We start from the raw sequence: 26,415 nt of genomic DNA on the forward strand, positions 1-26,415 counted from the left end.
GAGTCACTGGCTGTCCATTTGACTGTACTGTCCATAAGTGCCTTCTGTTTACGGGTCATGGCTGCTTTTAAATCACCCTATTTATTCAGTTTTGCCCAGGAAGTGAGCTTTACTAATGCTGGATATGAGACACTGGTCCCTGTAATTGTGAGAGCAGAATTGACAGCCAGGACCTCAGTCAATAGGGCCAAATCAATTTGCAAATGAGGATGTGAGCACCACAAGCAAAAGCAGTGACGAGCTTTGAGATGGCCAAGGATAAGGACAGTGCAGACCTAGGGAAGATGGAAAGCACTTCCAAAAAACACGACTTCTCAACAAATATTAAAGGCCTACCTATGAAAGAATGGGCTGGAATCTTTAAAGCATTTCCCCCCCCCCCCCCAAAAGTTATTCCAAATACTGACATGCCATGGTACTGCCTGTGAAACAAGGACAATATAACTACAATTTTTTTACGTAAAAGAGTTGGCAATATAAAAAATAATTGCCTTTTAATAGTCTGCTTGACAAGCACTGCACAGTGGTCGAGCACTTTCCCCTCCGCCCAGCGGCTCTTATTCTTGTCACGTAGCATTGGCTCTCTAAATTATCCATCAGCCTTAGTCTGGGCACGTGGCTCTGGCATGTCTTTTACTCAAGACAATGTCCAAATGACTGCTTTATGTGTGTCGTCCATTGTCCTCGCAGTGCTCTTCAGTTTGCAGGAACACAGGTCTGTTATGATTGGGGGAACTGCGGTGATGTGCTGGAAACAATGCGGGGCTTACTTAATTTCTTTCATGATTGACCACAACACGCCTGCAGTTACTCTGCACACAGCTGTTAAGGAAAATTATGTGCCAAGATGAATGTGCAAGGATTATGCCCGGCGTACTTGAACACAGGCAGCACGCAATTACATGGATGGCTCTCAGAGACATCGGTCAACAGCAAATCACCATTTGCCTCTGGTTATTTCTCCTCTGGATCATTCAGGGAATGCTGTAATGTTGCTTGGGTTCTGAGGGAGAGTGTGGGCAGTAACGCAAACCTACCAACTGTTCATTATAAAGGAGACAGGAAACACGATGTCACAAGGTCTATTGTTGCTGCAAAAAGTGCTGCATTGCCTGTATGAATGTAATGACAAATACAATGGGATATTTATCAATTTCAGTTTATGAATTAGGTCTTAATGCACGGTAAACAAATCTGTGAGGGACCGCTTGAGGGGATTTGCCCACGCAGCTGGAAGCAAGCAAGCGGATTGGCTGCCTGTTTGATTGAGAAGCCAGGGTAGGCTACAGTCAGCCAAGAGTTATGGCACTTCAGAGAGTAATGCTCACTCAGATGGGGGTAACAGCAGCTGTGAAAAATGGAGAGCAATAAAAGTGGCTGGCTCCTTCATCCCTCCCTCATCTTCAGTTTAACAACAAGTCCTCCTCCTCCTCCTCCTCTCTCTTTCACTCCCTTCCTTTGGTAACAACAATGTTACCAACTCAGCCTGCACATTGTTTGGAACAATGAAAATGCAGAATAATATTGGCATGTTATTCTGTGCATGGGTGTCTTAAAATGCATTCACTGACTTAACCCAGGTGCATTAAAATGGTGCATTGCATTTAGAGTCTTTAGAAGCGATGTTACTGTAATCATTGCAATTTGAAAAAGGTGATGTTATTGATATGTTTTTGTGTGGAATGGGCATAAATATCACAATGCAGGTCAAATCTGAAATCAATATATCTTGGACAAATAGGCACATTTTGAAAGGATTCTAGGATAGGAGAAAAAAAGCCGTTGGTGTCTGTAGATTGGTTTCTGTCCACAAAATTCTTACTTTACAACACTATTAAAACAGAAATTAGTATTTGATTGATAGGAATAAATAAAGTCTGCAGTGAGTTACAATTGCCTTATTCTGTTAATGCTATGGCATCATTTTCCCCAAATTGTTGATGAACATTTCCAAGGACATAAATCAATAATGTATTTGTTTTACTTTGTGTACTCATGGTGAAAAACACAACACAAATGTACAAATGTGTGAACATCCCTAAGCATCTAAATGTACTGCACCTAAATACTCGAATCACTGTTAAAAAGTCTTATTTTGAGTGGTCTCAATCTTTGGCCTTAAAGTAACATGGCTATCACAGACAATGGTGCCTTGGTTGGCTGATCTGAATGTCTTAAAATACAAGAGTTGTATTCATACAAAATCAAAAAGGTGCCACAATACTTTGGTGCAAGTAGTGGAGCACTAAGCAATTCCTTTTGACTGATCACTGTGATTATGGAGGAGAAACGTCCACTGCAGACACGCAGGATTCATGCCTTAAACCTTCAGTTCCACAGACCAAGACAGACGCTTATTGGATCTCGGCGGGGAGAGCAGATGGGTCCAGGCCATGCTGCCTCATCTGGACAGCTATGTCAAACAGGTAATCATAGCATTCACACCTGGAAAACACACAAATAGAATTGATATTAGTAGGATGTACTTGATATGTATTAGTTCGCTGTAGGCAAAAAGTACAGAAGGTTGTATATTCTGAGTGTATGCCAGTTATCTAGCACCAAAAGGTGTTATATTTTTTCAGATGAACAAACTAATTGAACTGACTGATAATTTGCGCAGAGATTTGACCTGGTTGTGGTAAATATAATATGCAAATGCAAAATATGAAAAAGTGGTCTTCTCATGGACAGCTGTGCACATGTATTTGTTGACAAATCCCAGCTACAAATTGAGGTGTGCACAAGCATTCCAAACAACTCAGTATGGTAGGATGCTAAGCTAAGGTCACTGGAACAATGAACAGGGATGTAATGTCAATAAAAGAAAAAGTATTACTAACAAATCACTCTGTACCGGGAGGTTAGGTAGTCATCATAGCTAGACATCAACCAAAGCCAAAAGGACCCGTACCGATATCTGAGAGTGCTATCTAGCAAGTTCGCTTAGATAGCTAACTTTAGAGACCAAACCGTTGTCAAGATGACCAGACTAAGCTTATGTCCATACTAAGGTAACTATAGGAGCTGAGGTAATGACATATTTTGTAAGTAGGTATTTTTTGTGACTACCTTAAGTTATATGCTGTAATTTATTTTGATGGTACACGATCATATGAACTGGAGATAAAAACATCTGTCGCTCGCAATAACCAGGCTATTCAAGATAAATGTATAGGGGCAAGCAAGAAACCCAGCATGCTGGTCAAGGATAACTGGGGTAAACTAATGGAAAGATTATAAAAATCATCTAGATGCTCATTTAGATACTACAATATATGCAATTTAGACACTACAATACGAGCACCACAAAAAAAAAATCAGTTTTGATTCTTAAACACACTTGGTATATCTTAGTTAAACAAGATAAACTTATAGCGTTCTAAAGCTTACATTGTTTTAGCCTTCTGCCAAGTTTCACCCCACACATAGACGCCATGCCGTCGCACCAGGACTGCACAGGTGTCTGGGTACTCCTCCATAGCCTGGGCCATGCGCTCCTTCAGGTCCCGTTCCTCAGGTGTGTTCTCAATGATAGGAACTGTCAGCAACTCATCATACCTACACACAGGAAAACAAAGTGATGGATGTTATGACTGGCAATAGTATGTGTAACCCCTGTAGAATTTCACTCTATAACTATAAACTGAAGGGTATCCATCAGATCATTTCTGCCCAGTGCCTGTGATTTAAACTATATAGTGCATGTTTTAATGGGTGGGTTAGTGGTCAGTCAGGCTCTCACACACCTGTAGTTTGTGCCCGAGTTTCCCTTGCGAATGCCCTTGATCATCTCTTGGTGAGTGATGCGGAATTCTTTGCCAGGGAACAGCAGTGTTGCCATCACTGCAGCTTTTGAATGAGTGTGAATGACAGCTTCTGCCGCTGCAAATGCAAACGATGACCATGTCAAAAATGTCCACTTGCAAAAAAAACAAGTACTATTACACTATAACTTAAACTTACACTATATAAAGCTCTTTGCGATCTGTACAATGAATCCTGGTAAATGCTGTAAATAGTGCTTCTATTGACAAGTCGACATCAGCAAAGAGTGTAAGACAAATGTCAACAAAATCCAAATAATAAGGATTCCTTTGCTAAATGTAATCAAATGTATCTTTACAAAAATATCTGGTCTGGATATTTTGTAGCACATTTGAATAACCCTACACCAACCAAAACAACTTAGTGACCCCTGCAATGAGCATAATAAGAGGTCCTGCAGCAGTAATCAGTATGCTATTGTCTAATACAGTGGTTCTCAACCATTTTTGCTCCATGACCCAAATTTTTAGATACCAGTGCAGTTGCGACCCAACAATTAATTATCAGCAAGTATCATCAGGCCAATAATTTAACAGTTGTATTATTATTTTATTATTATGATTACTACCACTACTTCTAGGCTTAATACTATACCACTGTTTTACCATTGAAAACACATGCAACTGTTTAAAAGTCAGGATCAGTTATGCAATCATAGACTTCTGAACTTCTTTGAACAAAAATGGACTTAAGCCATAGATTTTCAACTTCTTAAGAAGAATCCATGGACTTACATGTTCACCTTTTTAGTCAGAGATGGACTAACATGTTCCACTTATCACAGGACTTATGTTGATTTTCTAAATGAGAAATCCTTACTTACATGCTCAACTTCTTAATGAGAAATGGACATGTTCAAATAGTAAATGAGATCCCTGAATGTTTTCCTGTCATCGAGACTGCCCCATCCGTTGTCACACCAACATACTTTGACCAGGAGAGCTGACTGAGTTAAAGTATGTGTCCATTGCAGAAAAAAATCTATGCTGCCTGCAGTGGTAAATGTTGGCAAATCTGAATTAAATAAGAACTGCTCTTCAAAGTCATCATTCTGCACATACCGCACGTAAACCAAGAGAATGGCATGGCTAGCCACGTCTGTGGATTCATCGAGTTGTAAAGGCGATAAAGTCAAAAGCGCAGAGACGTTCAGTGATCTGCTGCTCAACATCATTTGACATGTCACATATCCTCACATGAACAGTGTCGTTTGTCACGGGAATTGTCTTTAAGTTCGCTGCTTCTTTTTCACCTATGAGTGCAGTGCACAAATCGATGGCAACTTCTGCAACCGTATGGGACGTTTTGCTCTGAGCTAGTCGGTAGGAGACCAGCTAGGATGCACGCAGTGCCTGCTCCTAAACAGTGATGATGGCACGTTAAAATGGGGGGGGGGGGGGATGCCTCGAGGTTTTGGCTCATACGTTTAAAAAGGTTTTTTATCTTTATAGTTGGCCTGCTTTGTATCTGCAATTTCGAAGGCTTCAGGCTTTCATTAGCCAGTATTTCGTTGCATAACACACACAACGGCGGGTGCTCTCCATTCTTCATGCAATACGTAAATCCATATTTCAGAAATACCGGGTCACAAGCCTGAAAAACTCCCTCTTTGGTTCTTCAGAAGAAGTCATATCTGAGCTGGTACTCGTTTTACACGAAGATCCTCTGTTGACTTTTTGCCTACACTAGTCGCCTCTAGACATTCTCTGGTCATGTCAGAGCATATTATCGCGCAATACATGTTGATACATTTGAAATATCTTATATGCAAATTTGATTGGCTGAATGTTCGAACATGTTATACATGGGTTTCTCGGCTATGTCATCACTGGTTGCGTGGGCAATCTCGCGGCAGAAAGAAGCAAGATAATGTTGAAGTGGATGAGAAAGCTGTAGAGGAAGGCCACATGACAGGGAGTTGTTGTGTGGTGAACTGCTCTAACAGAGTTGGTAAGATGTTCAGTATACCTAGGAGGAAGCATCCGTTTGCCAGGAAAAATAAAATATCAAATCAAATCAAATATAGAAAAAGGCTCAACAATGTACAAGGTTACGTTTGGGAATATGTTGAGGGTGTGTGCAAGCATTCATGGCAACAGAATAGGGAACGGTAGGCTAAATAAGTAATAAACAATACATTTAAACTGGGCTTTCTGTATTCATTTGTATTAGGGTATATGGCTTTCTGCCGCGGATTTGCGCGCGCAGCCTTCAATGTTTGTATACAAGAAACCCATGTATAGTTAGATAGGCCTACATGCAGAACCATTGCCGGCTTCTGTAGTTTAATGTCAGAACTGGGGACAGGGATTCCCTAATGGAAAAGTTTTACATTTAGAATTCGTCTCGCGACCCTTTCAGAAACTCCGGCGACCCAAATTTGGGTCGCGACCCAAGGGTTGAGAACCACTGGTCTAATATCCAGAACAGCTTGTTTTCATTTTGAATTCTCATAGTCAGGTATAATTTCAAAATAAATTTGTGAAGGTTAGAAAATGTATCAGTTTAAAAAGTGGCAATAACACATAGCGCCTACCACAGTAATAAGCATATTTTTACAGATTCAACACAACGGTTACGCTACTTTAAAGATGAATGCTTTGCACAGTACCCTGTGACCCTGTGCTAGGTTTAAGATGAGAGCACAAGACAACAGACAACACTGTCCAAGAACAACCACTGACGAAGTAATATATTTATCCTGGTTCTTTCAAACAGCATTTCATGAAAGCTGGAAACATTTTACATAAAGCTTCAAAAAGGCCACAGCCATACTTAAGTATGAATCACAGAAACCCCATCTCACCAGCGGCTCAACTGACTCATCAGCTGTGTGTTAAACCTGTCTTGTAATATGACTCACAGAGATATCTTGCTCCTATTACTTTGTAAGGACTACTCGCTGTCAGTGTTTACTTACATCTCATGGTGTAGGCATTCATGAACAGAGGAGTGCACTGGCTCTTGCTCAGCCTCTTCCACGGGGGTGGGGAGCTAATGTCCCTCTCCTCCACATCACACACAAACATGTCTTCAGGCTGTATGGCAAATGGAGATAGCTGGTTGGTTGCTTTGTAAAACTCAGCTCAAGCAGTCATGGCCAGCGGGAATTTATTTATATGCACAACAACAAGTGTTGGAAACTTCTGTTTGAGGATGTTTCTGTATTGAAACGTTGTTGGCAGTGAGCCTACTTACTTGAATTCTCTCTTTTTGTACTCCAGAAGGGGCAATGTAGATATGGTCACTAAGCAAGAGGAGAAAAAAAATCAGTCCGACTTAATATTGGTCTGATGAAGCTTGAAAATTAAACCACAGCTGGTTATAAACGGTGAGGCCTACTCAAACGTCGACAGTGCTAACAACAGTTGGCACCAAAACTTCTGTGGTCATTTTGTGTCCATGTCACAACAAACCCACATTGCCTCACAACAAGATACGGTGAAGAAGTCTACCAAAAACATTCACTTACCCCAGCTTTACGCTTATTCCTCCTCCAGTTCCAGTTACCCATCCTAATTGATAGAACAGTCTGCACAGCTCTGGAATTAATACACGTGGATGTTCCTTATGCTACAAAGCAGAAATAACTCAACTTAAGTTACTGTTGACCTATGCAGTTGCAGAAAAACTACAGGGCAGCCAAAAGTGTCCCACTAATATTCTTTTTCGCTTGCTAACTGCCTACCTCAGTAGGAGCAAGTTGTTTGCCATTAACGTCCGCTCCGTTCCCCGACCCACAGACGGACGACATTTTACAGACACAGATACAGGTCTTGGGACTCAAATTATAGCATGCATGTAACACTACAACTCGACAACAAACAGATTAAATATAAAACATAGTGAGCTCTTGCTGTTTTCCTAATGTTATGAACTTCCCTGTGAGAACATAAGCATGACACGAAGGACCCAATAGTCGACCACAAAGTGCCTGAACAGGTGTTTTGTGGTGTGCAGCCTATTTTTCGTATTGCCCAGTAGAGAAACAGCATGCCTAATAAAGCTATCCAGGTTGCACATCATTATCTTTCTGTTTGCAAGTGATGGTTTGATAACTGGGAAAATTGTTGGGTAACCTGAGAGTAAACATGATCATGATTCATACTGATACACTTAGTTGCATTTATTTAGCCATGGTTGTAGTCCACGTATTAAAATATATGTTATGATGTGTTATTGTATTATATTATAATATGCAATGTGTCATAATCCACGTGATAAGAAAAAGCTGAATGTATTCGTAGGATTGTTTAACCAGGCAGTAGAGGGGCGCATACAAGCTTTTGGGGAGTACGAAGGCAAAGTCATATTTGTTAGGGCACAGAATTGTATTCTTTTATGTTGTGGTTAGTGGCATGATAGATATACAGCGTAGGCAACAGCTTAAAAACAATGACGACAGAGAGTGTCAAAAAGAAGGAGAGGTAATAAGATAAGCGTAACCCAATTCTAAGCGAAATGTATCAGCATTTTAATGCAGAGAACACTAGATGGCAGCAACTGCATTACTGTCAAAGTGGGAAATTGATCACACATTCCAGTTTCTTCCCTGATCCACGGTGGCCATGACTTAAAACAGCTTTACTCTTGAGAGCCGAAGATACGATATGTATGAATGACGTAAGACTAAAGGACTGTACAATCAAAATAAAACATCATAGAAATTGAATGAGAATGCTAAATAATAGTGAACAATTTGTGTAACAGTAAATGCATTAATCATTTAGAAAAGCATTGCCCATCACAACTAGACAGTTCAGGAAGAACATGGGCTATTTAAGTCTAAAGTGGGAACAGATACATGATTGAAATGTGCAAACAGCACATTAACATCACAATGACATCACATGATTTTTTTTTGTTTTCACAGAAAATGATTAATCACTTTTCAAATCAGCAAACCATTTGCATTAAAATATGTTGTTAATCTGCATTTCCTATGAATGTTCAAATTCCACAGAGCTTGTATGCTCAGTATAGCAGAACCATTGAAAGAGTTAAGTGAGGACCCTTTGTGTCTGACCCTGTTTAGCATGAGTGCACCGAGAAATCATGGGTGGCCAGAGCAGAGGGTAAAGGGTAAACCCATCCCAGCGGGGATCTTTCAATCCTTATCAGGCAGGACGGAGACGCAGTGACAGCCATGGCATGGGCAAACTAATGAACTGCGTAAAAAGCTGATTGGGGCATGTCAGGTCACTACTTAGGTAGCGGTTATTTTAAGGTTCCATTGGTACCATGCCACCAAGTGGTGTGCTACGAGCTGTGTGGCTTGATAAGGATGAGGTAAAGTGAGTTTGAGTGGATACCAAAGGGGAACTGAAGAACCATTTGGTAAAACAATGTTAGAAACGTGTACAGTCACATTGAAGATTGAAGAAGTTGTTACAAAATATGTCATACGTTGATTCCATAGAAAGGGTTTAGAAAGGAGAAAATATAACAAGTGCCTCTTAATATGTGCTCCGTTTCAGAAGGCTGCCAGCACTGTGTTACTGCTGCATCAGTAAAACTTTGTCCTCAACCAGGGTATGACACAGACTGATCGGGCAGGGTGATGCATCAAAATCCAGACAAACAGTGGCTCTTCCGTTCCCCTCAAAGACAACAGCGCCCTTCATGGTTATTGTTGCCGTGAGTTCAGGCTTTTGTGCCAATCCACTCATGCTTCATGATACAGCCCTCGTTTGAGTCATTCAAACAGCCAGCTCCACAGAGAGCTGCTGTCCTATCAAAAACTGAGGGTTATCACTTCCATTCTGAACTCATTACTTCCTCATCACTTAGTCTCACCTCTCCCCTATTCCAGTGAAGAGACATCATTTACTCAAACAACCACAAACAGAATCATTTTGGAATATTAATTGACTTAAAATTAGTTGTTTGGTAACATAGAGTCTGTAAGTCAGTTTTATTTTTGTGCTTATTTAAAGAGCCTAAATACAGTATCATAACCCTTGTATGTCGCTTTGGACAAAAGCGTCAGCTTAATGACTAAATGTAAATGTGATCATATCAACCAGTGGTTCCAAGCACACTGACATAGGTGTGATGTTAAATTCAAATTGAACATGGGATGGTTTTGTTATCTTTTCTGATGTGTGACGAATAATCACACCCTGTACCCCGAGGTAAGGGTGAAACAGGAAGAGAAGCTTAATGAAGAGGGAGGTGAGACAGGCTGTGCTTGATTTCATGAGTCAGCTGAGCACCAGCGAGGTCATGGCTGATTCATCAGAGGGCCTGAGGCTCTTCCCAGGCACCCAGTATCACGACTGACATAACATTTACTGTTTTTACATCACATTTATGTAACCACAAAATTATGTCACCCATTTCTGTTGACCCCCATAGCCTCAGACTCATGTGGTCTGTGTAATGAATCCCGTGTGATCCATATCTGCATTAAGCTGGGTTCAAAGTAGCCTCCTGGGGCAGGAACAGACAGAGATCCAGGGGAGGGTGTGTTCTCACTGATACCGCCCATCATTGCCTCTTGCTTTCTCACACTTTCTTTCCTCTCATTCATCAAGTATAAAAAAGGGAGGTGGATTTATCCCAACCTTCAGTACATGTTAAAACAGCCAGCAAGTTATCACTAACCTCTCTGCACTGGCACAGACAAACGCTTATTGATTTGTTTCCTTTTCTCTTACAATCATCGCATTCCCATACAGAACCTAGAATGTGGAATTTAATTCGGTTTCTCACTTCTGGATTATTGGCTGTTGTCAGTCCAGATACATCTACGGGTAAGTTATATGTTTGGCTGTATTGCATCTTTGTGTGCTATTTATATTATTGACCAATTCATACCATATAATGTAAGGTGTTGTCAGATGATTATAAGGCATACTGTCAACAGATCAATTTCAGTGATTGGATTTTATTGGATGAAGATTATGTTGTGAATGCAAAGGGATGTGGTGTTTATGTTTAGTGCAGTACATAAATGTTAGCTTTCATGATACCTTTGCCTTCCTCAGAACAATCTCAGGGGTATTTATCCATACCGCCATCTCTGGAAGGCACCAGTCAGCACCTCCACATGTAAATACTATTACAGAGCTGTACTTGGATAGGCACCTGTGTATACCTAAAAACAGTCTGACCTCTGCCTAGTAATGTAAAGATGCAGAAGGCTGAGTCTGGATGCCTAGTTGTGTGATGACGAAATAATGCCAATGACCAAGTGCTAAAGAGAATAAGAGTTACAGTAATAGTTTATTTATTTCATTCTGTGGTCATGCTTTAATGTAAGGTCTCTAAACCTTCTTTTTGAGTGAAGAAGAGAAATAGTTGTTAATTTCTTGTGACAAGGGTAGGGGTTTATCTTTGATTATGTAAGGTTTAGTTGACAGGCTGGTGGCAGCAGAGAGTGATTGTATACTTTGCAGACTAGTTTGTTGAATACTTGCCGTTACAATCAATCTTGCCAGTTGTTTTAATTGCCCACTTGTCTTGCTGATCTGTGGCTACCTCCCCATGTCAGTGTTGATTCCTAAGGACTACACATTGTGAGAGTGACAAATGCATTTCAAACAACATCTGAAATGTGAAATGTGATCTCTGTTCAAGTGTCATTTCAAATATGGTTTTGCTCTTTAGAATAAAGTTTGGTCAACTTATTTCCTTAGTAATTAGCTAGAATTCAGAAAGAAAGAATGAAAGAATGAAAGGAACAAAGAAAAAGAAAGAAAACAATGTAGCATTGTATAATTAGAAGACATCCACATAGTGTACACCCACATACACTATTTTCACTGTGAGTCGAACATTGCAGCTAGACAGGGGAAGCATCTTTTGTCATTTTACCCATGATAACTGACAATCTGCCTGGGGATTTCTCTCGACAGTTGAGTATCGTTCTTGCAGCTATGCTGGTGTGTTTCATGTGCGGGTCAGTTCAAATTCCTCGCTGACCTCTCAGCAGGCGGATGAGCTGTGTCAAAGCCTGTTCAGCAGCCTTGCCAGCGAGGAACAGATAAGAGAGGCCTATAGCAAAGGATTGGAGACATGCAGGTAAAATATTTAACAGGACCACAACTCTGAACTTTATTTTTAAGGAAGTGTGTGTGTGCCTGTGTGTACATTTGTGTGTGTATGTCTTTTTCATCAATATTTTAATAGATTTCATGAGGGAGCCAACATTAGTATTTTGGGCATCATATAATGATTGACATTTGCTCAGGTATGGATGGATCAACGACCAGAGAATCTTAATGCTCCAACATGAAGTTCAGCCAGACTGCCCCTCCAATGGAACAGGGGTGATTTTTCTTGAGGACACACCAGAATCTGTCTCAGATGCCTACTGCTATGACACGTCAGGTAAAATTGCAAAGGATTTAAGAAGTCATGGTACTAGTTGTAATAGAACTACATGTATTGAATGACGAATTGTTCTTACCCTGGTATCATGAACAGTTACATCAGATTTGGACTGTAACGAGACCATGATACCTGGATCTACACCACCAGACGCACAGACAACAAAAGAGCCTACAACAGTAACATGTAAGTGAGACCCAGTTATTGTCCTGTCATTAGACAAACACTTTTATCTGGCCAGTACAGTGCAGATGTAGTGGGAAAACACTTGGCTGACATTCTTTGTTTGATTAAACATAGTCACTAGTCACTAGGGCTCATTTCCAAATTGAAGGTCATTGCACAGTTTGTGACGTCGTCCTGTAGGTGTGTCTCGTGAAAGTAGAATAGTGAAGTGGGTGTGTGGTTGGCATGGTAACAGCAGCAGCCACACCTTGCCCTGGAGTTTAGTCATCATGTGGGCAAAGCCACACCTTCATTTCACATATTTAGAGATTTGAAAAAGGAGTTTGCGGTGACCTTGTGAATACTTATAATCCTTCCAAAGTAAGGAAAAGGAAAAAACATTTTAATTCATAATAATTGTTTCAGTAATACTTTGTAGTGAACTTTAAGGAATACCTGAAGGTAGTGACACACACAGTTGGTTAGGAAAGACACACTTTCAGTGCCAAAGAGAGTGGAAGTATGTCATAAAAACACATTTTCAAAGGGACCTTTAATCCAAATGTATTGAATTTCCCTTCTTTTCAACTTTTCAGCTAGTCCTGGTGCTAGTGACAATGGTATCAAAAAGGCCACAACAGAAGATTCTTCAGAAGGGGACGGCCTCGAGACCAAAAACCCAACAGTGCAAACAGACACGGAAATAACCCCTGATGCAGTAGAGCCAATCCCCGAGGTCCAGAATCCCACAGATGACCCTGAGGATGGTCAGGAGGGCACCACAAAGTCTTCAGAAATGGCCCCCACTGATGGGGAAGAGTTTGTTAAGGACATTGAGGTCCCCATGGAGCCAACCACTGAAGGCCCCATGACAGTAACCCAGCAGGGGAAAGAAGACGCTGAGCAGGAAACGACTGAGGCCAACCCTTCAGAGGACAACCAGGCTTTGGATGCTAATGCTGCCACCACCAGTTTTAATGAGACCACTACAAACAGTGACCTTGAACTTCCTGTGGCAGAAGATGCAGATGATTCAGTTCAACAAGTGAATGGTACAGAGACAGTCAATGCCTCCACCACTATGGCACCTAATGGAACTTTGGAGCCATCTGAAGTACCTCCTTCAGAGGGAGATGGAGATGAAGATGAAGATAAACCCCTTGGGCTCTCTACCATCAGTCCAGTGGAGGGCGATACGACGGTTGCTGTCACATTTACAGCTTCTTCTTATGCAGATAGAACAGAAGAAAACACAATGGTACCATCCAGTGATGACGTGCCAAAGACCACAGAGACTCCTGCTGACCCAGATTTACAGGAAGAAGTTCCGAATGGAAATAACATAAGCCATGGTACTTGTCCATAACACATTTGTATTCCTTCTTCTTTCATTCGTGTCATTTAGGAGGTGATGCAATTGTGGTAACAATTTTCATTATTGTATTGTGAGGGACCAAAACCGTAACAAGGACTTAAATGTGCCTTTAAACTGAAGGAATTAAGTAATCATGGATGTCCTTTGTGACAGAGAAATGAGAAACTCTGACTTAAATCAAGTATGTGTGTGTATAAATGATATGCCTTTGTGTCCGGAAGCATGGCTTTTCTGAGCATGGCATACAAAATCAGTGTACTAATCCAGATACTTGCATTGTCCACAACTTCCCCCACAGGTCTTCCTGCTCCAAGAGGTCGAATGGGACCAAAAGAATCAGATGCCATACCAACCCCAGCAGCTCTAGAGGAGAGTGGCACACCTGGTGAGTGTATTGTGTAACAGATGCTTTCATTTCAAGCATCAACCAAAAGCATTTTGTTTAAATAATAATCATCATCGACATGTTCTGACAAGCATATCCCTTGTCGGAAATGGTGCATTAATGGAAATGTAATAACCCTTGTTCTGATTCCTTGTTCCCTTAGCTTGGCTGATAATCTTCTCATTTGTCCTGGTTGTCGGTGCCTTGCTCTGTGTATTTGCAGCTGTTGCCACCAAGGAAAGGTATGATTCACACTGTTGAGTAATTGGTTTTGTGTTCCCATTCCCAAACACTGAAATCATCAATAGTTCTTTGTTCACCTTGTACTTCCTCTTGAAATTCCACATTCAGGTGGTATGGACCAAGTCGTCAGACATCAGCCACAACCAAGGACGGCGGTGACGATAGTGAGAAACAAGCATCAGTGTCACTGTCTGTGGAGAACCAAAACGAAATGGCGACTCTCATGAACAAGGGTCAAGTCCAGACAAACGGCAGGACGGATGAGTTCACTGTTATTGCCTTGGAGGAGCCCCCAGAGAAAGAGTTCTTGGCATGAGAGGGGAACCACAGAGGCTAAGTTTAGTTATTTTCTTTGATGAAGCTGTTATAATGGTTGCCCCCCCCACCACCACCACCACTCACAAACACACCTATGCACACACAAATGAAGCAAGGAGAACAAGTGAACAATGACGTACTATTTCATCAAACCTACAGTAACTGTAAGAAAGGGCACTGAATACCAGTTCTGGGAAAACTCTTCCTTATTGCACAGCAGGGCATCAGCTTACATGTGCATATTTCAATATTAGTATTCATAACGTCAAGTTCTATGACTATATTTGTTTCAGAAATTATCAACAAAAAAAAAATCGTTATAACAGTGTTGTAATGAACTATTAAATGTTAGAATTATCTTAGAAATCTCTTAATATTCAATATTCAGGCAAGATCACAAGGGTTATATGAAAATGTCACTAAATGTATACGATTACACGATGGCAGAGGTTCTCAATCCTGCTGTTGGGGCAATCCTGCTCTGCCTACCTGACTGGCCTCCTTTGAAGCACTGTTCTTTAGCTGAGAACACCTGATAGAGTTTAACAAAAGCGTTATAATTATATATTATATTATATATTATATATTATATTATAATTATAATGCATAATCAGGTGTGCTAAGAGCACTGGCAGACAGAAGATGTGGATGGCATGGAGACTCCACACGCAGGGTTGAGAAACGCTACATTATGGGTTATGACATATTGTAACATATCATTTTTTATCAGGATTATGGATATGCCGTCAGGAATCTTTAGACACATGTACATATGCAAAGCCATAATAATGTTTCTCTATTTAACAAATGATTTGTCTAAATGTATATGTGTATTAATTTATAGTACAGCATAAACTGCACTGAAATCCAGAGAAAATGATTTACAGTAAATGTTTGTTTCATACAATTTGTCGACTTGGTTAATCTATGGGATCACTTTAGCCATTCAGCTGAATTATTACTCAATGCCATTACTCTGTCATTTTCGGAATTCTTTGACCAAAATACATGTCATTGTTCCAGAAACCAACATGACAGACTGCCTTAAGTGGCTGGGTCTGATTATTTACTAGACAGTCTGAAGATGAAGTTAGTAATGTGAGGCACTGTTAAAACAGATGAAATGACCATAGAGGTATTCAGTAAAAGGATAGAGATTTGAAATGATAGTATAGAATTGTCAAATAGAACTAATGAGTCCTTTCTTTTCATAACTTACAAATACAATGTACAGTATTTAGAATGAAATCATGAATGACAAACATAGCGTCTCATACAGAAACTTTTATTAATATTCATAAGTATACAGTATGAACACAATAAAATACATTTGAATACATGTACATTAGTTCAGTTGTTGCAAAGTAAAAATAAGTCTGCTTTTGATCTGTCACACTGGAACACACACGAAACATTCACGCATGCATACACAGAGACAACACTTATGCAAAGACATGCACATGGATCACGCACGCTCCAGCCTGTGGCATGAATATGGCTCTATTGATGATGTGAACTTGAAAAGACATGAAAATATCTGCAAATGCTTCTGCACAAACAGTGCTTCTCATCAAAAAAGAGATAGAAAATAGAGACAATATTTGTCTTTATTTACATTTGTCATAACCATAGAAAAAAACAAATTTAAAAAGTGGGTCTTGGTATGCAAGTTACACACTGGCTGTTAAATAAAATTATGTGAGCACAACCTTGGTCCCCATATAGCGGTGAAGAGCAATACATAAAACATTACCAATGCAGGTAACACTGTCAAAGTCATTTGACCTTTTCCTCTGGAGCCATAAATTCTAGTAAAAACAGACAAAAACACGAATCCTGAGACAGAAGACAACTTTGTCATAGACAAGTGAAAAATATTTTTAATATGTTTTTAACCTTGTTTTTTTTTCTCTCAATCTGGTGTGTCTAAAATGTAGTTCATCATAAACGATTATTTACGGACCAAAAAAATGGATATGAACACTGTAGAATAAACTACAAATACCAGTTATGAACTATCCAGAATCAATTACAAACAACCTTTCTCATATAAATGTATGGATATATATTTATATACATATATATATATGTTTTTCTATTTTTAGACACCATGAGCAAGACCTAGCCATTGAGTTACAAAAAGTTTACTACACACCAGATCACCAAAGATGTTTTTTTTTGTGTCTAATATACGATATATATACACAAAGTGCAATGAGGCACTTTAATATGAACATGTAAGATTACAGTGCAAAAAAAAATCAGTAATGCAGCTGTAACAGTTCACTGGTACAGTGTGCCACACAGATGCACTATACTCTTCACGGATACTTGGTCAGTATCACACATCTAACAAACACTTACTACATTTTGAATTCGCCTTTGACAGTGGAGCAAGTGATTTGTAAATATTTGATCTGATAGAAAGATTTATGTTGCAGTGAGAATATAGGTATCCTATCCACCAGAGGATATGTGATAAAGTTGGGCTTTATTTTATAAAATGCTAAAAATAAAATTAATATATTATGGGAATCAGTATTGTCATTGCTGTCACACTGACTGCACACAATGCAGTTGACATCTTCAAGGCAAGGTTGAAATATACAGTAGCATATAAGTACAGTTAACAAAGCACACAAAACATATGCACAAACCTATGGTCTCTTTAGGATGAGCACATGTTTGCAAACTCCTGTCTTCAGACATAAGCACACTTACATCACATTTACACAGACATGCAAACATTTCCCAAAGCTCACAATGACAAAGACAGTGTACCATATAATCCTGTCTAGTCAAGCTTTGAAGCCATGGAGAAGTAAAATAATCCAGTAATCCAAACAGCTTTCTGTGAAATACAGTAAAACATGCTCACATCTCACGGTCAGGATTTACAATAAGTCTTTGGTGCGTCTTGGTCGTAATTGCTAATGCGGCATTTGCGTTGGCTGCTATCTAAAAATACTCTGCAGTACTGGGAGGATTCACCTTTTTGGATATTCTCAGCGCAGAGGTAAGCTCATGTGTTAAGTGGCTGATCATGTGCGCCAACCACAGGGGTTAATCCTCCTAAGCCAAACCAAACAAAGGTTACTCCCTGAAACAATCTGATCCTTTCTCCCTACCCCTGCTGGCACAAGAGGGTCATTGCTTGCCTGTGAGGTGACTATTAATTTGTGAACTTAGAGTGATGGCAGAATAGCCACTTTTTTTAGAAGCAATCAATCAAATTCAAGGACAGCTGTGGAAGAAATAAAAACATACTTTCATAGACATTCAAACTTTCTATTAAGATTGTTGTCAGAAGGCAGTAGGGTTCAGAATGCTCTCGAGACATTCCTTCACCAAAATTCAGATGAAGTAATCATCTAAAAAGACTACAGGGGATATCCTTAGACATTCATGCTAAAACTCTTATGACAAATGACAGTTCTTCTGTTCTAAGATTGTTTTGGTCGTTTGGTCCTTCAACATATTTGCAATAGGCAAGGCCACAACCTCCCCTCTATTGGTTGGGGTGTGCAGCTCCCTCTGATATCTCATGAGGTTTATCAAGAAGTTAGGAGTGCTATTGTTCTCGGCATATTTTGGGTCCTTCCTCTAAGAGGCCATTCACCAAAAGGTAAGGCTTACAGTATAGCCCCCTGTTATGGTCCCTTTTCCAGTATGAAAACAGATATGCTAATGCCCCCTCCTGGCTCTGTGTGCGAGAGCAGTAGGAGCGCCATTGCCATGCGCCATTGACTGCAATATATATGGACTACGAATATTCCAGTGGAGAGTGTCAGAGTTGCATGTGTACGTCCAGTTCACTGTTTGCTTGTTTTAGTTCTGAGAAAGTGATGTTTGGGTTCTTTCATTTTTCACCATGGAGGGGTAAACCTTGAGAAACTCAGGATAAGGCGAAGCAGGATCTGTGTGATGTATTACTCGCGTATCCAAGGTTCCTCCTCAACAACAGAGTACTCCGCAGGGGAGCCATTTGAGGTGACCTGAAAGCAATTATCAGGAACATCTAACTGTAGGACCAAGGCACAATACATATTACATTTGTCTTATCAAAATGTCTAGGATTTGAAGCAGAGAAGCCATTTGGAAATACTCGTAGTGTCACATCCATATCCTACATGAACCTTGTGCAAATTGTTAGTGCTTCAGAGGATACTCAGATAGCTCAATCCATGAATTTGCTCTGTTATGAATAAGACTTACTAAAGTCGGCTATGCCACCTTATTTTTAAATACATTATGCTAGTGTCAAGTACAGCATGGATTCTCTGCCCAAAAATGAGTTTCTAAAAAAACAACAGGGACTTGCTCACTGTCACATAACCACAGGCAAAGGATTTCATGACACCAAACACAAATAGTATGTTCACACTACTAGAACGAAGCGCAGTTACATAGAAAAAATGCCAGTAAGAAAATGATGTATATCAAAAACACATATAGAAAGCATGGAATATGGTTGTTGGTACAACACAACAAAACTCTCCCCAAAGATTGCACATATATTTGAAATTAAATGAAATAGCACCCTTTATGTCCCCACTATTCTCTCAAAAGAAAAAAACATATTTTTGCAAAAAAGAACAAATGCACTTATTGTACAATTACCTAAGTCACTGTTCTTCCCAAGCCACCGACAAATGCCCAAGCCAGCTTGGCATTTTCAACACAAATCATCATATCTATCTCCATAGGTGTCCTGCAAAAATCAATTGTTGTTGAACAAAGTGCCTTCTTCATCTAACTTTGTCATGCTTTCATGACATAATAGGTAATATTTTAACTAGTGACATCTTTTAAGTATGGTAACACCAAATGTAAGTGGTATAATGTCCTCTCCCTGCATTGTCTTTTTTTATATTGATGAGGTTTTGTAGCGGGTGTTACTTTTAGAGGGTTGCATAAAAACTGCTATTTCATCCAATTGGTTGACAATTAAGAAATTTGCATCTCTTATATCAATTCTTTTTGTTCAAATATATCTGCATGCATTCACATAGGGATGTACAACTTCACATGAACAGTAAACATGAATGTGACAATGGACGACATGGGAGTCTCTACATGCAAGTCTCTATATCTGTGAGTTGGAAATGTACCTTGCAGTCGTCTATCAGTACTTGTGGGCAGGAGTGGCGGTGGGCATATACGTGCTGGTTGGTATTGTTTTCATAAAAGGACTGCGTTTTTGACATTTCCATTTCATCCATCTTAGACTGCTGCGCATCAAATTGGTCCAACTCGTCTTTGGAAAGGTGGTAAACAATTCCAGCACCGTAGGAATCACCGACAACGTTCACCGAAGTTCGGAACCGATCCCTGTTTTTTTGGGTGAGACAGACAAAGACATGTTCCACAAGACCTCAAACTAAACTGTCTGTTGAAATTGCAATGGTCTGCAGGTCTGTTTCTTTGGATGGCAATGCACAACACCCAACTTTACCAAGAACATTCAAAGGTCGAAAGTTGCTGCTATGAAAACACTCACATCAAGTCAATGTACAGCATTTAAGTATGATCAGAAATTAGAAGTAATAAAAAAATCACTCAATTATAATACAAAATATAGAATAAATCCTTGTAAATCGGATGTAGAAATAATGTAGCTGTATTTTAGGTACATGAGGCCGTAACACTAAAACTAGCCCTTGCATGAAGCCCATTCAAGTGACTTAATGTACTCACAGTAGCCAGTCAACTGCCACCAGTAAACTGATGTCTGAAGTTGGCAGTCCCACAGCAGTCAGGATCAGAATCATGGTCACCAAACCAGCGCTTGGAATACTAGCTGCACCCACACTAGCTAGTGTGGCTGTTAAGCTATAGTAAAAGGGATTGAGTTTATCATGTCAATGCAAACCACCAAAGATAATCTATTATTAAAACATATTACACAGACAGACATAGTGACATTAACATTTGTCTGGCTTTGCAGATGGCTTAGCCTGTAACAAAAACATGAACATAAGGTGGCAATGGACCTACCTGACTGTGACAATCTGACCATAATCAAGTTCAATCCCATTCATCTGAGCAATGAAAATGGCTGCCACGGCTTCATAAAGAGCGGTACCATCCATGTTAATGGTCGCACCGACAGGGAGCACAAAGCGAGTCACTCTCTTGTCAATGCCAAGATTCTCCTCAAGGCATCGAAATGTGACTGGTAGTGTGCCAGCACTGTGGGGTGAATTGCATGGGGAAAAAAAACACATTATAGTACAGAACAAACAACATAAAAGCATCACAGGAATGCATAGAACCCTTAATTTCAGGACAGTGAAATAGATTTGTTTATTAGATTTTGAGGTTATTTTTCTTCAGTTTGTTGTCACCCTTCAGATTTTGTAGATTGTCTTTCGTGAATTTAAGTAGACAATAAATAATGCCAATGAATCTCAATAAAAAGTGGTCCTCTTTGAAGGGTGTAAATAGAAAATCCTTTGGGTTCTACCCAGAATCCTATTTGTAGGACTCTTTTGTTAAACTTACACTTCAGAACACCCGAGGAAGTTTAACACAACCTTTCTCACACAAACAACAGTGACTTGCATTAAAACACTATGACGCAAACTATACCTGGACGCTGTGCCCAAGGCAGTGACCCAGGCTTGGAATATTCCCATGAAGAACGTGTAGGGATTTTCTTTAACTATGACGAAGTAAATCAACGGCAGGAATATAGCACCATGGATGATGAGACCCACGATGACTGTGACCATGTACAACCCCAGCTGACGTGCAACCACCTCCAGGTCAGCAATGGAGATGATCTTCCCACAAATGAGACAGGCAATACCAACAGGAGAGTACCTACAAGATTGGAAAGCAAGTGAGGCAGAAAGAGTCAACTGGGGCTCTTTACTTAGTCATTTGAAAAGTGTTTGTTACATTCACAGCCCCAAGTCCCTGAGGAGAGATTCTGAGACATTTTACTAGACAGGTCTGGTCTGATCAGTAAGCAAGAAGTCAGAGAGCTTAGAGGTTAGTCAATAACCTACAATGCCCAATTAGTATCAAAACTACTCCAAAATAGAGAAAAGAATGAGAGGATGTACTAGAGTGGTCAATAGAAAGATGACTGATGTGACATGAGAGACTGACCACATGATCGCGCCAACGAGTCTCATGACGATCTCATTCAGGCAGTTGAAGAAGTCCAGCATCAACTTGGCTTTCTCTCCCATCTTTCCCATGATGATCCCAAATGCAACAAAGAAGCCAATAATGCCTGTTTCCAGACAAACCCGGGAGAAAAAATGAAAATGGGTAAATGGATGAGCATAAAAAATAAATGGAAGACTCAAATGCATGAAACAATGTGTGCAATTCCACCCTTTGGATTTGATTTCCACCAATACATGACATCCTCACATGGCAGTCACCAGTTACACATAAAGACACCACGTCGCAATGCCTTACCTAATACATTCATTCCACTCCTGAATTGCAGAGATTTTTTAACAGAAAATGTTGGCGGTGACCTGGTTACATTTCGTCCATTCCGCATCATAGTAGGGGCAGGAATTTCAATCTTACTCGTTACAGTTGATATCTATGGAGAAAAAGAGAGAGGGGATGGAGGAGAGAGAAAATACATGGAGAGATGAAGTTAGAATGCTATTGTTTTATTGCTAGTATTGTTCTTCGATTTTATTGTTCTTGTTCTTATTGTTTTTTACATTTGTTATAAAACACTTCAGTTTTTAAAGCATATGTTTGGCATGCTCAGTCAATCATCCACATGGTGACTGATTGAGATCTTTTTTTGGCGGTTTGTGGGACAGGGCATAGGCAATTTGGCATCTTTGTGCATGTCAACCATTTACGTCAAACACCATATTCCAGCTTATCCTTGCTACAGCATCTCTAGGTGTGCTTCCTGTTGTCTCCCCTGATGTCATACGTGTGACTGCGTAGCAAATCAGGGGGTGTGGTGGAGTTCATTCATCTCTGACATTGTCCATGAGTATTGTTGACATTTCACAGTGACATTTGGAAAGCACCTACTTTGCAATTACTGGGTTTATTATACGGCTCTTTAGAATGTTCCCAAAAAGTTCTGTTGATTTGAATGGGCCACCCCAACATTCAACTGCCAAGTCGGGAATAATGTTTCGATAATGACCGCCGGACTATCCATTATCCCTTACTAAACACACTTGAGGCATATCACAGCCACAGAATGCACAGTTTCAAAAAATTGCACTATACACAGTAATGAAAAAAGTGGTAGGCTACAGTGTAACTGATAATACACAAAAACTGACACTTGCAGTTTCCTACACTTAAAGGAGAGGTAAGAGCACAGACCTCTCTGGGGCATTTTTTGAAAAGATGTATGGTACGTGGTGGTGAGTGAGGGAGCAAGAATACGGGATCCCTTAAGAGCGTTAAAACTCTCTGAACAGCCACTGCTTAAAAGCTATCAAGAGGGCAAAGACTTTTTTGATGTTATAGTAAAGAAAAACTTGCATGTTGACACACAAGTGAGCTGACAAGAGAGACAAGGTTGACAAGGAAGAGTAATAAATAACAGGCTAAATTCATGTATATTTGGACAAATACTTGACCACAACAGGGTAGGCCAATGTCACCATGAAAAACATACCTGCTGGAAGCAAGCCTGCACCAGATTCTCTGGAAAGAGGTTCCTGATGAGGTCCATGAAAGCATCTAAACTTGACACCTCGTCATTCCTTTTTCCTGGACCAAGATTTGTTTTTAACTTAGGGTTGCCTGGGTGAATGAGAAGCACCAGGACCACCCCCAGGATAGCAGCGATGACTGTGGTTGACATGTAATACACCATGGCTCTGGTTCCCAGACGCCCACTGTTCTTTGCATCCAGTCCTGCCAGACCTTCATTGACAGAAAGAAACGTAAATGTCTTGTTGATGTGTTAAAAAAAAAAAGTTTTTACAAAATAACACAAGCTAAATAGTACTAAATATAGCAGTTACAAAAGCATACATTTGAAAAAGGCTTCGGAGGGTGCACATACCTGTGATTAAACTGGAAATGATGAGAGGTAAGATCAGCATCTTCAGCATTCTCATCAGGATCTCTCCAGGGAAGCCAATAACCATTATCACATCAGGTGGAAGTGGCGAGATATAGCGCAGTAGCCCTCCAACCACGGACCCAACGATCACACCTAACCAAGAGGGATTCCAGACAAACATTTGAGCAACACAGCATGAAAAAACTGGTATGGCCTGAAACTGACCTAAAAATCCATTATAGAACTATGACAATAGAAATGTAGTAACAGTTGGCAACTTAGCTTCTCCAATAGTGCTCACTGTTTAATTCAGGGTATCATCATCATCATAGTCACTGGATTCACATGATGCCTAAAATCCATGTTTCAAACTAAACTCCCCTAGTCCCCCTTTTGATGTAATTAAGCTAACCGTATAAGCATTAACCAGATATTACTTAGAATGCAGTGTTTGAATTAAATCTGTTACCAACAGTCTTCACTCACAGGCCAGATGCACAATATTGGATGCAGCCATGGACAACTGAGGAATTTGGCTAAAATGTGAATGGGAACCATTCCAAAGTTGAATTTTGTTTGTTAATCCATCACCTTGTGGAGTTAGAGAAAGCCAGCTTTATCTGTGACAGAGTTTCAACTTTTTGTCCAAATATGTGTGCCTTGAACAACTACCATACGTATCTTTCATAAATCAATCAATACACATTTCTTAAAATCTCAATAAGAAAGCATTCAAATACTTTGTCCACTTTCCAGAGCTGATTAGAAACACCAGGAGCAGAGTAAACTAATTTCGGATGCGATCATGTCCACAAAGGCATGATGAAGCTAAATCTTCAAGAAGCCCAGGAAACATGTGCCATTTTGATATATACCATGAAGCCAATGATATTTGGCTGGCAATACAGGATGGTATAAGGCATAACTAACATTGTTGGTCACCAGATGTTATTATAACATGAGTCTGCGCAGACCTGACTCCTTTTCCATTATCCGATTAGCACTGTTTATTTTTAGCTTGATGCTCACCTCTTAGGGACATTAATAGCACATAGAATAGTTCCTGTCTATATTAAATAGGGGCTGTCTATTTTAACATGTGCACTGTAGCACTGCTCAGATATGCCTTGAATTGTACAAACCTAAAACCAAACACACACTGGAAAGACCACAAAACAAAGTCGACAGTGAGCCAGTGTTGCATCGTTTTGAAATATTCCACAATAACCAGGGAAATTCGTGACCGGTGACGGTTTCGTGATTGGGTGTAAACGTGAGAGGATATGCCAGTGAGTAAACATGCGCTTAATTGACTATCGCTAAGAACGATAAATAAATTGTAGGCTACAAATGAAATAATAACAGAGTATTCTACCCACGGACTGAGTATCAAGTCTATTGAGACCAAGTAGGCCTATATTTGCAACTCAAAACATCGCAACCCGGAAAGATAGAAACATGCCTCTGTCCCAACTGTTTTTGAGTGTGTTGCATGCATCAAATACGAAATTGGTTGATATTTACAAAATACATTTAAGTTGGTCTGTGAAAACACTGGAAATCCTTTCCTTGTACTTTTGTCAGCTACACGGAGGTTCAAGAGAATTAACAAATTACAGATCTTTGATTGTATTGCATTTTACAAAATGCTCCAACTTTTCCTGAAATGTAGGCTACATTTGCACATAATTACTACATGAAGATGTATATTACTGTAAATAGTTGAAGTGTTCCACAAATACTTGGTTTGAAGTAGTTACACTGTTTTGTGTGCCTTTTGTTTGTTTTGCTATTGTGCAGAGTTTTATTTCATCAGTAATCTCCTTTTGAATTCTTTCTTGTGTTGTTCTAGACTTTTGTTGAAGTGTCAGATTCTAACAATGTCCACAGGCAACCTATCTTTGTTTAAGACTTTATGTATCTTGTTTACATATCTTGCAAAACACCACAGTGCAAGACTTAAATAGAGAGAGAAAAAGAGTGAAATAACACTTGGCACAGGTCAGTAAACACAACACAAAGCACACGCCATACAAGAGCACTCACTTAGTAACGTGTGTAAACATATGATGAAAATAAAATTAGTGGTCTGAACAATGCAAATAGTACACTTGATGTAGGAATGTCTGCTCCTTTGCAGAGTTTGGATATTTTGCCGACAAATGAGACTGACCAGATGCCCAATGAATGACAAAAGGCAGTAATTGTTGAAGAAGTGCATTTTTGGCCACTGCACAGCAATGTACCATTTGTTGTGAAAGCTGCTCTGTCATGTGAATCAAGTTTGATGGACATCTACTGCTACTCTAAAAGACAGAACAGAACAGAAACAGAAACAGGACATTCAAAACACACAACTGAAAGGTACATACCGAGGATTGTTACTGTTAGAAGAAGGTTCTTCCTGAGCCCAGCACAAATGCCAAAACACATAGGCTCGGGTTTCTCAATCGTTGGGTCCAGGTGGTTCTCGTGCATCCTGACTTCAACTTGCTTCTCCATAGTGTTCGCACTGGAGAGAAAAGGGCAAATATTAGTCAAACTCCAACGCATCCATGCATGTTTACATGCAACATTAAAAGAAAAAACATTATGCCTACTTTCCATGCACAGGATAGAGTAACTTGATGACTATTTTCAGAAATGTGCCCATGATTATCTGAAAACATTTGACATAAAGTATCTTAAAGTATCTTCAAGTGTTAAAAATATGCTAATGCTATCAATTCAAACCCTAAATCGTTAACTTTA

At 39.9% G+C, this 26,415-nt stretch overlaps 3 protein-coding genes across 3 annotated transcripts; 1 reads left to right on the top strand and 2 right to left on the bottom strand.

The window, feature by feature from the left end:
- Nucleotides 1-1,505: 1,505 nt before the first annotated feature.
- apip (APAF1 interacting protein) lies at nt 1,506-7,731 on the bottom strand. Its single transcript, XM_080843789.1, has 7 exons — nt 7,517-7,731; nt 7,301-7,401; nt 7,027-7,075; nt 6,749-6,866; nt 3,750-3,885; nt 3,394-3,561; nt 1,506-2,445 (listed from the first exon to the last, which is right to left on the bottom strand). The coding sequence occupies exons 1-7, from the start codon at nt 7,580-7,582 to the stop codon at nt 2,355-2,357; spliced, it is 729 nt and encodes a 242-aa protein (XP_080699915.1). The 5' UTR covers nt 7,583-7,731; the 3' UTR covers nt 1,506-2,354.
- Nucleotides 7,732-10,516: 2,785 nt separating this feature from the next.
- On the top strand, nt 10,517-14,646 carry cd44a (CD44 molecule (IN blood group) a; the record flags this gene model as incomplete). Its single annotated transcript, XM_080843785.1, has 8 exons — nt 10,517-10,583; nt 11,688-11,853; nt 12,023-12,162; nt 12,259-12,348; nt 12,924-13,679; nt 14,001-14,087; nt 14,251-14,329; nt 14,439-14,646. 8 exons carry the CDS (start codon nt 10,517-10,519, stop codon nt 14,644-14,646), a joined length of 1,593 nt encoding a protein of 530 aa, XP_080699911.1.
- Nucleotides 14,647-18,577: 3,931 nt separating this feature from the next.
- Nucleotides 18,578-26,169, bottom strand: slc1a2a (solute carrier family 1 member 2a; the record flags this gene model as incomplete). The annotated part of the gene is made up of 10 exons (XM_080843787.1): nt 26,037-26,169; nt 23,665-23,817; nt 23,272-23,522; nt 22,083-22,215; nt 21,765-21,891; nt 21,240-21,473; nt 20,646-20,840; nt 20,346-20,480; nt 19,760-19,979; nt 18,578-18,643 (listed from the first exon to the last, which is right to left on the bottom strand). The coding sequence occupies exons 1-10, from the start codon at nt 26,164-26,166 to the stop codon at nt 18,578-18,580; spliced, it is 1,644 nt and encodes a 547-aa protein (XP_080699913.1). The 5' UTR covers nt 26,167-26,169.
- Nucleotides 26,170-26,415: the final 246 nt, after the last annotated feature.

The sequence above is a fragment of the Sprattus sprattus genome (genome assembly GCF_963457725.1).
Source record: "Sprattus sprattus genome assembly, chromosome: 8".
Classification (NCBI taxonomy): domain Eukaryota; kingdom Metazoa; phylum Chordata; class Actinopteri; order Clupeiformes; family Clupeidae; genus Sprattus; species Sprattus sprattus.